Source organism: Epinephelus moara, chromosome 7 (genome assembly GCF_006386435.1).
Source record: "Epinephelus moara isolate mb chromosome 7, YSFRI_EMoa_1.0, whole genome shotgun sequence".
Taxonomy (NCBI): Eukaryota; Metazoa; Chordata; class Actinopteri; order Perciformes; family Serranidae; genus Epinephelus; species Epinephelus moara.
In genome coordinates this window covers 13,555,091-13,567,415 of record NC_065512.1, presented here as the reverse complement: position 1 = coordinate 13,567,415, position 12,325 = coordinate 13,555,091, and the positions used below count along the sequence as shown (strand labels likewise).

The following is a 12,325-nucleotide window of genomic DNA, read 5'->3' as shown; positions in this document are numbered from 1 at the left end:
GGCATATGACCACACATAATTGAGGGGACCCCTCCATTATTGACCCCATCAAACAAAATGGGGGCGCTAAAGAGCTAATTTCTTATCTAGGCCTAACCGCCATATGGATTTTTACTAAACTTGGTAGATATGTAGAACAGGACGCCTCAAGGTAACTGGAGAAATGTAACTCTAACTGGCAACTGGGTGGCGCTATAACAACAGAAAAATGCTTAAAAATGGCTAAAATGCAACCGATCGCTGTGGCTCCCCCTGTGGACCAATGTTGTTGTTTTTCTGATTTTTGGTATGACTGAGTTATGGTATGGTATGCTGCTGCAACAAGGGCTAGCCACACCTTTCCCATGTGAACTACCAGTGCGCCCCACTTTTAAGTCAATGCAACATATAAACACTTTAACTATCTGCCTTTCAATGTGCTACCTCAATCGTACTATCAGATTCACAAAAACTCTGTCTGAATACATTGCTCTTCTTAATGGGTTCAGTTGACTATTTAATCTGCAATTTCCTATGACCTGTATCCCAAACACACACCATGTGAAACTGTACGTGGGCAACTGTGCACTCAATGGGTATGGACTAGTTGTTAAATTAAAGGATGCAGTCTCTGGCAGAAGTAATGTTGCCAAGATTTATAGATTATTATGTTGTATTTTTTCCAAATGTAGTGTATCCATAAAAGCACAATGGGAGAAAGATTTGGGTTTACATCTTACAGCAGACCAGTGGGAAGCTATTCTGAGTCACTCAAATTATTTGTCTAAATGTGTGAGGTATAAAATTATACAAATGAAGATTTTGTTCAGATCCTACATTACTCCACACAAACTCAAGAAAATGAACAGCAATGTTTCAGATAAGTGTTGGCATGGGTGTGGGATGACTGGTACTCTTATGCATTTACTGTGGCGTTGCCCATTCTCCCACCACCTGCACAGAGTCCAGAGAGCATCCCAGGACAGAGCTGGCCTTCTTGATCAGCTTGACACGTTAACTTGTGGTTATACATTGCTATTTGATTTGGTGTCCCTATCAGGTGATGGGGGATCTGGTTGTTCCCTTCCCAACCAAGGGTATTTGTTTTACCGTGCTGTGACACCCCCTAAACAAATACACAATGCACAATGTGTGCTGGTGTTTGGCCATGTTGGCAACTTCTTACTGTTAGCTTATACGATTGTATAGCTCCTTGAAATATCTGTGCTTGTTCTCCCTCTCCTCTCCCACCTTTAATATTGAATTATGTTTTGTTTTTTACTGTCAACCTAGCTGGTCGAGAGATGGCCACCAGGCCTTAGGGCTGCTGACTCCCTCTATGTCTTCAATAGTGAACATGTTGTATATTTGTACTATTCTGCACTCTCTGTCCCATGCCTGGTCCTGGTGGGTTAGGGCTGGGCCCCTGACCTGCTGGCGCACAGCCGGGCAGGGGCTTAGTACCTTGCCCACGGAACTGGGCCACTCCCTCTGTGTTGTGTGTGTATGTATGTACATGTGGTGTGTATTGTTTTTGTTGTATTGTGTAATAAAAAAAGTTTCTTTTTTTCTTTCTTTTTTCTCTTTTTTTATGTATTCAACCTAAATACTCAGGCATGGTTCTTTGAATTTTGCACCATGGTTATTGTTCCTGTCAAAATGAGTGATATGTGCAATTTGTTCAATAAAATGTATTAAAAAATAGAAATAAAATTAAAGATGGAAATTAAAAAAAAAAAAAAAATTAAATTAAACTAAAATAAAAATAGAAATTAAAAAAAAATATAAAATAAAAATATAAAACAAACAAACAAAAATAAAAATCTATGACTGCCAGTGTGGGAATCATCCGCCCACCCGCGTACGTCATTAACGTCATCACGTACGCAACGTCACACCGGTCGTCCTATCCTATCCAGCCTGTAGCAGGCGGCAGTCGGTGGCAGTTTCCTGACTGGAGCTGAGGAAACCAGGAGCAGGTAGGTGACACAGTCCACCGCATTATATACATTAAGATAACGCTCAGACCTTTAAACGTGCTTCTCTTAAATTAATTTGTTCTTTAAACCATGTCACTTTTGTTGGAGCTGAGCTCGCGAACCATTTCAGATGCGAACCAGTATTAGCTGCTAGCTAACACCAAGTTATACTTTAGGAGAGCAGAGTTGTAAAGTAAGTAACAGTATGTCGTATGTTATATTTATTATTACGTGACGTGATTAGCTTAAGCTACATTGAGTGTGTAGGCACAGTAAACACATTGGCATGGGTCACAGTCGTTTGTAAAAACCTGTAACTTTATTTAAATGGCTAACATTCATTTCATGCTTACAGTGGGTGGAGGTGTCTTTACAGCACAGCAGCTCATTGTGGTTTTTTAATGCATTATTCTTTTATGTATTTATGAGAAATATTGGCTTGGCTGCAACTAACTACTATTTTTATTATAGATTAATCTTTCATCCCATAAAACTTATCAACTAAGCACCTAATCTTTTCAGGACTGTATGGACTTGTCCTCAATGACACAACTGGACAGCTGCAGTCATCTGACTCCCTATGGCTGAGACATGAACTAGGCCACATCTGTAATGTTTAACTCTGTTCATCACCGTAGGGGCGGTTAGACCAGAAGGCCACCATGGTGCTCAACCCTGTCATCTCCAAGCTCACCGGGAAACTGGTCGTGCTGGCAAGCGCTTCACCCAGGAGACTGGAGATCCTCAGCAATGCGGTATGTGTTAAAGTCATAAGAAGTGTGTATATATCATGACAACTGCACATTTTCTTTGATTGTGAACACATGAAATTGTACATATTGAGTGGAGCTGGAAAAAGGTTTCTCTTCTGTAGTCCATGACTCTGCTTTCAGGACCAAAAACTTCTGACTTAAGAAATTAGAGTCAAGCTGTTCATGTGAATGTATGAATCATATAAACACTTCTCAAACATTATGACAAAGTTACTGATTTTCATATGCCAAATAGTAGTTAATCAAACGAATGTAGGTGTATCTTACTTGTAAATATTTACCAATCCAGTCAGCATAATTGGCAAGCTCACAACAAAACAAGCCTGTGAAATCCAGGGCTGAATGAATCGGAAATGATTTGTTTGACCTGATGATAATGGTGTATTTATAACTCAGCAGATTAATCAGCTATACTGATATATTGACCCATATTAGCTTGTTGCAGATACTTTTGTATCGGTGTATACGTTGGTCGACAAGTAACAAGAAACTGCAGCACAGAACACAAAATTTACAAACAATGTTTCGGCTGAATATGTGTACCACCAGAGAAAGCTGGTTTTTGTTTTTTGTTCTTTAACTATAAAATATCACACTCAGTATCTTAGTCACAATGTTTTTGTGGATATTCTGTTTCTATGTAAAAGGATGATTCGGGTATTGAATTCGAAATTCAAAAAGGATGACGACTGATGAATAATAAAACAAATTCAGTGAGCCTCAGTGGTTCTTAGGTAGATGTACAAGTGCATTTCAGTACAAATCTGATATCATACAGCATGTGTGCATTGACAGAGACATACCGAAAACTTAAAGTGTAAGTTTACATTTACCAGTCCCTCCAGAAAATCGCGTTCTTGCGATCGCAATAATTAACACAAATTCAACGAAAGACTGCAATATCTGCAGGGGCTTGCAATTTTTCAAAAGTCCCGCGATTTTCCGGCTGACCGGAATGTGACATCATTTGAAACGTCATCAGACGCGTCATCAAATCGCGTTAATGGCATTGCAGTATGGAGAAACGCTCTGTATTGACATAAGAATTTGCACTGTTTAAATGCAGACAATATATGTTGAATGTATTAAAATGTTATGTTTACAGAAGATGTAGCTTACATGTTGTTTTACAGTCACATTGTCTGGTTTGAGAGAAACTAATTAAATAAAACTAAAGAAGAGAACTATAAAAAACATTTGCAGCTATTTTTGTAATATTCAGTATGATTATTATAGCAAGTGATTATATGACTTATTTTTTTGAAGGTAGTAGTTTTAGATTTGCCGCAGTTTTCTGCAAAAAATCACGTAAAAATGCCGCAATTTGTATCACAATTTTTGACAAAAATTGGCCGCAAATTCAAGTTTTTTTTTGCCGCGAGATCCTGGAGGGACTGATTTACATGTATAAGTTTAAAGTATAAGTTTAGTTTACATGTTACTTTAAGCTTTTGGTATGTTTCTGTCCATCAGTGTGTCTACAGGTCCTTAAAAAGCCTAAAAATCTCTTAAATTACGTTTTCTTAATATTAGGCCTTGAAAAGTCTTTCACTGTCTTAAATTCCGATTCGATGGGTCTTAAATATTTCTGCGAAAATTACAACAGCCTGACAGACCCAATGACTGCTTACAATCATTGGACACACCTAAGAATTGCAATATTAAATAGCATTAATAAATAGCATTAATGACAGTGATGAGATTTTGTTTTCTTTTTACATTAAACATATTAAACTTAAACTCACCCAATTGTTGTCATTTTGCCCTACTGTACATTTTAAACTGACATCAGTATTATTTATATATATATATATATATATACATATATGAAATTTGTATTTCCATTGCAGGTTTGGTCTTAAATGTCATATAAGGTGGCCTTAAAAAGGTCTTAAAAAGCCTTAAATTTAACACATATGCTGTGCCAAACGTTTCTCTGATTTCAGATTTGTGTTGCAATAAACTTACATACATGTCTATATTTGCTCAGCCTTCCCACGTCATACAGAATCCCGCTACTTTGGAGGAGTCAAAACAATGTTGTGTAATGCAGACTGTTAGGTTGGGACATCTACAAGGTCCACAGCTTATCTTAACCTCCAGACACCCACAGCCTCGACACATACATGCATGCTGACAATAAAGGACTCTCAGACCACACCATGAACATATACAGTGCACAAGTCATACATTTCTTCATATATAATATTTTTCTCTACCACAAGAGTATAATTTTATTGCTTTTTTTTCTCTTGCACATCAGGGCTTAAGGTTTGAGGTGGTCCCATCCTGGTTTAAAGAAACTCTGGACAAGCGACTTTTCAAGGCGCCTCATGAGTATGCTGTTGAGACAGCCAAACAGAAGGCCCTGGAGGTGGCCAGGAGGATGCCCTTTGTGAGTTAAGCTCCTTTTTGTGTGACAGTGTATGTTACCCTGTTGAGTGATGTGTCGATAACATTTTCTTTGCTTCAGAAACACCTGAAGACTCCAGACATAGTAATCGGAGCAGACACTATTGTGGTAAGAGCTTTGCGGTATTTTATCTGTCTATTCTGTCTACTCTACATTCTAAATTCACTTCGGCTACTATTTTTAATTTATTTAATTTTAGACTGTAGATGGCATGATTCTGGAGAAACCAGCTGACAAAGATGATGCTTACAGGATGCTCTCAAGGTGAGAGTTGTTGTCATTGCTGTTTCTAACTTTAGAAACGAAACAAACAGACAGGATGTTTTTCACAGGCTCTGTCTTCTTTATTTTCTCTTCCAGTTTAAGTGGTAAAGAGCACAGTGTCTTCACTGGTGTAGCTATTGTCCTCTGCCATGAGAAAGAGAGTAAGTACCAACTGATAATGGTTAGACTTACAATTTGTCCTGTGCAGAAACTCACTAAGAGAAACTTGTTAGAACCGTTAAAAAGAAGTGTTACAATGAAGGATGTTCATATTGAATGTGGCCAAAGTTTCAAATAATGAGGTAACGTATGTAGAAGCAATCCCTGTCAGCATGAAACCTCTGGTTTCCCACTGTCCTGAACACACCATTTACAAGAGGTTTATCTACTCTGGCTACACTATGATGTCATAGTGTGCAGGATTTCTTTATATGGTCATCTGGTCATACTCTGTTAAGGCCCTGACACACCAGAGTCAGGGTCAAAGTTTGGCCATTGGCCATTGGCTGCATGACAGTTAAGCAGCCTTGTACATGAATAAAACACTTCATAGTTTAACCGACTAATATTTCTTGTACGGGCGTTTTAATCGTTTAACTAATCGCGCACATCCCTGGTGTGTTCATGTGCAAGTTTTTGGCTGAGGCACATCGGCATGAGGTGGCAAAGCAGAGGGTTCTCGTCACTGCTAGTTCTCCGTCAGTTTGGTGTGTCTGGCCCTTTAAAGTCATTCCCCAGCTGTGGTGATGGTGCAGAAAACCCAGGATATGGAAGACCCAGGAACACTGACCAATCTGAGCAGACTGGGCTTTGTTTTAAAGAGACAGATGCTAGACGAAGCCTTCTCAGACAGAGGGTGAATACAGGTGTTCCGGCACAAACAGTATGAGAAACATTAAGTGTTTTTTTTAGCGTTAAAGCATATAAAACAACCTTAAATATAATTATGAACCTTTAAATGTCCAGCAAGAATATGCGAGGAGAAACTGAGCAGTAATGTACTGTAAACATATATATGGAGGGCTTTACTGGCCAAATGTTGTGCACACATTTCATTTTTAAACCTCTCCTCCCCCCCAGACGAAGAAGTAGATTATCAGTTGATTGACTTCTACGAAGAAACAAAGGTGAAGTTTGCTGATCTGTCAGAGCAGATGCTGTGGGAGTACATCAATAGCGGTGAACCCATGTGAGTATGGACGTTTGAACTTTCACATATTTCTAATAGCTATTGATTTCTCTTAGTGTAGTAACGTAACCGAGCATTCATTCAGTGGATGACTGTCAGTGCGTAGGAGCTTCATGAACCTGTTGCTTTTTGGACTTTGATGCCTTTAGTTTTGTTCTATCTGTGTTTGCCTTGTCCTGTTTGACGGGGAGCATGTCAGCAAAAATGTAGATCTTTACGTGGGTCAATGAGAGTGCATTGTTTGATTAGTTCTGCATTTGAAGAAGAAGAAGAAGCAGAAGTATAATACAAACAACTGCTGTGTACATGTGTGCAAGTGCTTTTGTATGAACTGAGTATTATTGTAACTGTCGCTGTACAAGTGAAATCTTTGCGTCTGTGTGTCAGGGACAAGGCAGGAGGCTACGGCATTCAGGCCCTCGGCGGGATGCTGGTTGAGTACGTCCATGGAGACTTCCTCAATGTTGTGGGTTTCCCCCTCAACCGCTTTTGCAAACAGCTGGACCTTATTTACAACTGCTGTACTTCCTTCTTGGACCAAGAGAGTGCGCCTGTGCAGCTGAGCCACAAGAGCACTCCCATAACCTCCATACTCACTCAGCCCTCACCCAACCTGCCAGCTCAGTCCAGCCACAGTCCCAGCTCTTCAGCCAAACACAACTCCTCATCCAGCTCATCTGCCAAGCATACACACCAGAACTGCTCTTCCGCCAGTCCCACCCAGAAAGTTAGTTTTCTCACCCTACGAGCACAGTGTTACCTTTCATTTGTCATTATTTGTAAGTAACAGCCTCCTCTTGTAGGTGAAAAGAAAAGGCAGTCAAAGTGAAGTGGATGAGAGTCCCTGGGCATCGGTCAACAGCCTTTCTAAACACACAGAATCTGAGAATACAACACTACTGCCGATGACCAGCAGAGGGCAGACGATAGAGCTCAATGTGACAGAGCATGAGGACAGTGAGCCAGAAAAAGAGGACCTGCAGCGAATGATGGGTCTGATGGATGGATTCAAAGCCTCAAAGGTAACTAGAGTTAACAGGGTGTCCACAGGTACAGAAAAAGTCTTAAAATGTCCTAATTTCAACATTTCAACATAACATTTAAAAAATAACACACTTTATAAATATTACGCCTTCAAAGTCTTTAAATAGACTAAAATTTGAAACTGTTAAGTCTTAATTGCCACAGACATTTTTCATTTATTAGTCTGTCAATTATTGTCAAAATGAGTACTGTCTTTTTACTTTATACTCGCACTTAATTAGCTCTACTAACTATAATAAAACCTACTTCTGCACAGGATCACAGATATACTTACCTTTATACTTACCTGCAATGCTTGAATAAGAAAATAATAATAATAATCTTTATTTATAGAGCGCTTGTCAAAACGGAGTTACAAAGTGTTTTACACGTCAATAATTAAAACAGACAAGATGTGAAAACAACAACTTTTAAAAGAACTGGTAAGAAAAAGACGATTCGTCCAAAAATCTGTCTTAAATTTGGTTGAAATTATCTTAAAAAAGTCTTAAAAAGAAGCATTATGTTGAGGGGTCTAATACCTGTAGACACTCTGGATAAAACATGTCCGATAATTTGGTTGCAATGGCATATTAATCTTTAGTTAGCTTATATTTTAGGTACAGCTTTTTTTTAAATTGCTTTTGGAGATGCACTGAATTCAGGTGAAAAACCTTATTTTAAGGCCTTTTTTTTTTAAACTCGAAAGGATTTCTTTTGAGTCTGTACGGGGAGTTTCGAGCGCATGATCCCAGTCTGCACTTGAGCTCTGCGTCGAGGAGGCGGTGGGCATGGTGTTAGACGGTCTGCTATACTTATATTTCTGGAGTTTAGTTGCCGCTTCGTAGGGAGCACTTGGGATATGAATGAACTTGTTTGTAGATCAGCGCTGTTTCAGTTATTTAAAATAAGGAAAAGCTGAGCAGGAGCTCAGCAAAAGACGTCTCACTCCATTATTCGCTCTCTAGCGCCCTCTTTTAAGCCTTTTTTTTAATGCAAAACTTTGTACATAAGTAGGAATGTAGCACAGCATGGAAGTGTAATAAAGACGTTTTGTCCCTAAAATCAATGAATAAACATGATAGATAATTCAATTTTCCTCAATCATACACTCCTATTGATAGATTGATACCACTTTTATATATGTGTGCGTTAAATATAAAGCTACAACCCAGACGTCAGCCTAGCAGGCATAAAAATAGGGAGCACAGGGAAAAGCAATTGTAGAAGTTAAACAAATCACTTCTACCAGCTCCTCTAAGTCTCAGCAACTAACATGTTGAACCTTGTTTGTTTAACCTCTCCAATTGAAGTGTGAAAAGGAGAAGTTGTGGGTTTCACTGCACTTTTTTTTTCTTAGACCTGTGCGTGTGTCTTGATCTGCACAGTCTGCAAGCAGGAAGTCTAAAATTACATATCGTATTCATACAAATAAAATGACTCTTTGCTTCTGTATCCATTCTGCCATTCTCAAAATGTCCCAGGCACTGTTTACCGCATCCAAGATGTGCGTGTTTGACCTGCTACAAAGCAGACCGGGGCTGGATGCAGCACAGGTGGCCCAGGAGATCAAAGCCTCAGTGAAGGGCACTGAATGCCTGCTGGAAGCCTGCGTGTCACTGGGACTGTTGAAGAGCAAACAAAGAAGTGAGTCAGCCCTCACCTCTGTTGAGATAACATTTAATATTTAACTTCAAATTAACTTCCCACACGTTTTATAGCGTCTGTACTCGAAGCGGGCCAGAGGCCAGGGTACGAGAACACAGATCTGGCCACGCGCTTTTTGCTGTCAGACGCTCCTTTCTCGCTGCAGGGCTACATCCAGCACTGCAACGACACAGTGTGGCCTCTCTTCTCCCACCTGGAGAGAGCTGTGCAGGAGGGGGCCAATCAGCGCGAGAGGGCTTTTGGCAAAGCGTCCAAGAATATGTTTCAGGTGACTGTCTCCAAGTTCAGCCAAGTGAAGGGAGAAAACATTTGAAAATATTTTGCAGATGCTATTTTTTTTTTACATCATTTGTTTCTGTTTAAAGGATACCTTCTACAACAGTCATGAAGTCAAGCTGAGATTCATGAATGCCATGCACAGCATCGCTAAGGTTACGGGAAAGGCTGTCGCAACAGCCTTTGACCTTTCCAGTTTTAAAACTGCCTGCGACCTTGGAGGTAAGGGAAGGTCGTAAAGCTATAAAAGTCCACTATTGGATTAAGGGAATAAATTTAAAAGCCTCCTGAACAATGAACACTAAGGGAATTCTAACCAGGGGAAGTTTCAGCTGTTGCCCAGTTCAGACCAGTGTTTCACGACGAGACGAAACTGTTTTAGAACGTTGCAGAGAAATGTTGCAGTGGTTTGAACTGGCCGGTCTGAGCCCCACTTAAGTCATTAAGGTCACCCCCCGCCCTCTGTTTCCATCCTCACGGTGTGCAGGTGCGGGACAGTGGGTCACTGCTGCTGCTCGCTGTGTGTGCTTATTGATCCCCTCACACACACATTCTCATTGACTAACTTATTGGCGCTGCTTAGTTATATTATTGTGCCTGCTTTGTTTCTGTTTTCGTCACTATCCTCATTCATATTTTAAGAAGCTACAAATTATATTCAGCCACAAAATGAGCCTGAAAAGCTGCAAATCAGAACAGAAGTACAGAGAGTTGTTGCATTAAGATGATACACTTCATTTAGTTGCATTGGTGTGAACCAGCAGGTTTTTAGAATGTTGCAGAATGGCGTGTTGCAAGTAATTGCCTGTTTCAGCTCGACTTGTTGCGAATCTTTGGTCTGAACTGGGCTTAACACATTGGACCTTTAAATCCCCGAGTAATAAACCAGTCTTGTATATGTATACATCATCTTGTTTTTGTTTTTTCCAAGGCTGCACAGGTGCCATGGCCTACGAGTTCACTAAAGCTCACCCTGGGCTGTCTGTGACAGTGTTCGACTTGCCATCTGTTGTTGAGATGAGCGAGCATTTCCAGCCGCAGCAGACAAACAACAGGGTGTCATTTGTAGCAGGTGTGTATCTGTGTCAAAACACAGTCTTGGCTGTCAATGTTCAATGACAGAAAGTTATCTTAAATGTCCAGTATCTTAGATATCGAAGTAACTCACTTACTCACGGCTTTGTTTTGTCTGCATGAACAGGAGACTTCTTTAACGATGAGTTGCCCAAAGCAGACTTGTACATCCTGGCGAGAATTCTTCATGACTGGCCTGATGAGAAGGTGCATGTTCTGCTGAGTAAAATCGCGGATGCGTGCACACCAGGTAAATTTAATCTTTTTAACTACATGTTTAGACTAAACAATGAATGCTAACACAATTTACATGTGTATAAGTATAGCAGTCACAGGCCAGTGAAACTTTGGAGTCTGCAGTTATTTATCTCTATAGCGTGACTGAGTTAGTTCCCACATTCTGATAAAATCATCTAAGGTCAGTTGCTGTGTTGTTTGGTTTCAGTAATCTGCAGACTCTTACGCCACAGCTTAACCGCTGCTGTAAACCTGATACTGTCAGTGTTCAACTGATTTAGAATGTGTGATTAAATCTGTTATTTTGTGATATATAAAACAACACTGGCAAGAAGCTAGCAATTTCAAAGCCAAGCCAAAATACCAGTTTGGTATATTTGGTTTCCTCCTTGATCTTTATATTTTGCCTGAAGCAAAGGCATGCAAGGGGATAAGAGGTTACAAAACCACCACTATTGTTCTGTTAAGTTGTACATCTGCATACACATCATGCACTTGCACCATGCCGCCAGGCTGTGGACTCCTGCTGAGTGAGATCTTCCTGGATGAAGACAGAAGCGGCCCGAGTTGCGGGCTACTCCAGGCCCTCAGCATGAGCGAGGGGAAGCAGAGGAGCGCGCCAGAATACAGTCTGCTTTTGAAGAGCCACGGTTTTGAAACGGCACATGTCATACATACAGAGAACCTTCTGGATGCTATGCTCTGCATCAAAGCGTGACTGATCCTCAGCAACACTATAAGAAAGGTCTTGTGATATATTGTATACTGTAGGCAACATTTGGCAAAATCAAGGCCTGAAGTCTGGAATGTTTTAAGATGAAGTGTGAGTCTGTAACGTGGTGATCCGATACAGACTGATCAGGATATTGTTTTGTATGTCTGATTGGACATTTGATAATGTTCCTTTGAATTGGGGTGTTGAACAATCTCTTCTGTTGGGCCGTAGGATGCGCAGTGCTCATAGCTGAGACCATGTTGGACGGACTGACACCCTACTCTGCCCTGCAGTCTCTGAACATGCTTGCCCAGACTGAGGGAGTAGAGAGGACAGAGAGCCAGTACGCAGACTTGCTGAGCAAACATGGATTTGGGGACATGCGTGTGGTTCACACTAAGAACTTCCTTGATGCTTTTATTGCCATTAAAATGTAGCATCTGAATCATGCAAACAGATCCTTGTGTATTTTATTCATTTCACTGTGGCAGGTGGTCTTAGTTCAGTTTTTGGAACTTTAATCAGTCCTCTAAAGGTCACACCACAACAGATAACATCAAATCTTACTGACGCAAAAGTACAAGCAATCACATAAACACCATGCAACTCTTTTTGACTCTTCTGATTGATTTGATTTGATTTGATGCACTGTGAAGTCTGCTGAGTTCATCACACCACCACAGTGTTATACATATCATATATATATCTCGCTTGTGGTGCAGCTGCTTACTTATA

The 12,325-nt window shown here is 40.3% G+C and overlaps 1 protein-coding gene across 2 annotated transcripts; it reads left to right on the top strand.

The window, feature by feature from the left end:
* Positions 1-1,885: 1,885 nt before the first annotated feature.
* On the top strand, positions 1,886-12,048 carry asmtl (acetylserotonin O-methyltransferase-like). Of its 2 annotated transcripts, XM_050049059.1 has the most exons (16): positions 1,886-1,958; positions 2,597-2,713; positions 4,995-5,126; positions 5,205-5,252; positions 5,344-5,408; positions 5,505-5,569; positions 6,489-6,597; positions 6,985-7,324; positions 7,401-7,619; positions 9,105-9,267; positions 9,342-9,556; positions 9,654-9,786; positions 10,496-10,636; positions 10,766-10,888; positions 11,388-11,620; positions 11,822-12,048. In XM_050049059.1, exons 2-15 carry the CDS (start codon positions 2,621-2,623, stop codon positions 11,591-11,593), a joined length of 2,052 nt encoding a protein of 683 aa, XP_049905016.1. In that variant the 5' UTR covers positions 1,886-1,958; positions 2,597-2,620; the 3' UTR covers positions 11,594-11,620; positions 11,822-12,048. The 2 variants fall into 2 exon arrangements, with proteins under 2 accessions (XP_049905016.1, XP_049905017.1); XM_050049060.1 differs by lacking the exon at positions 11,388-11,620.
* The last annotated feature ends 277 nt before the right edge of the window (positions 12,049-12,325 follow it).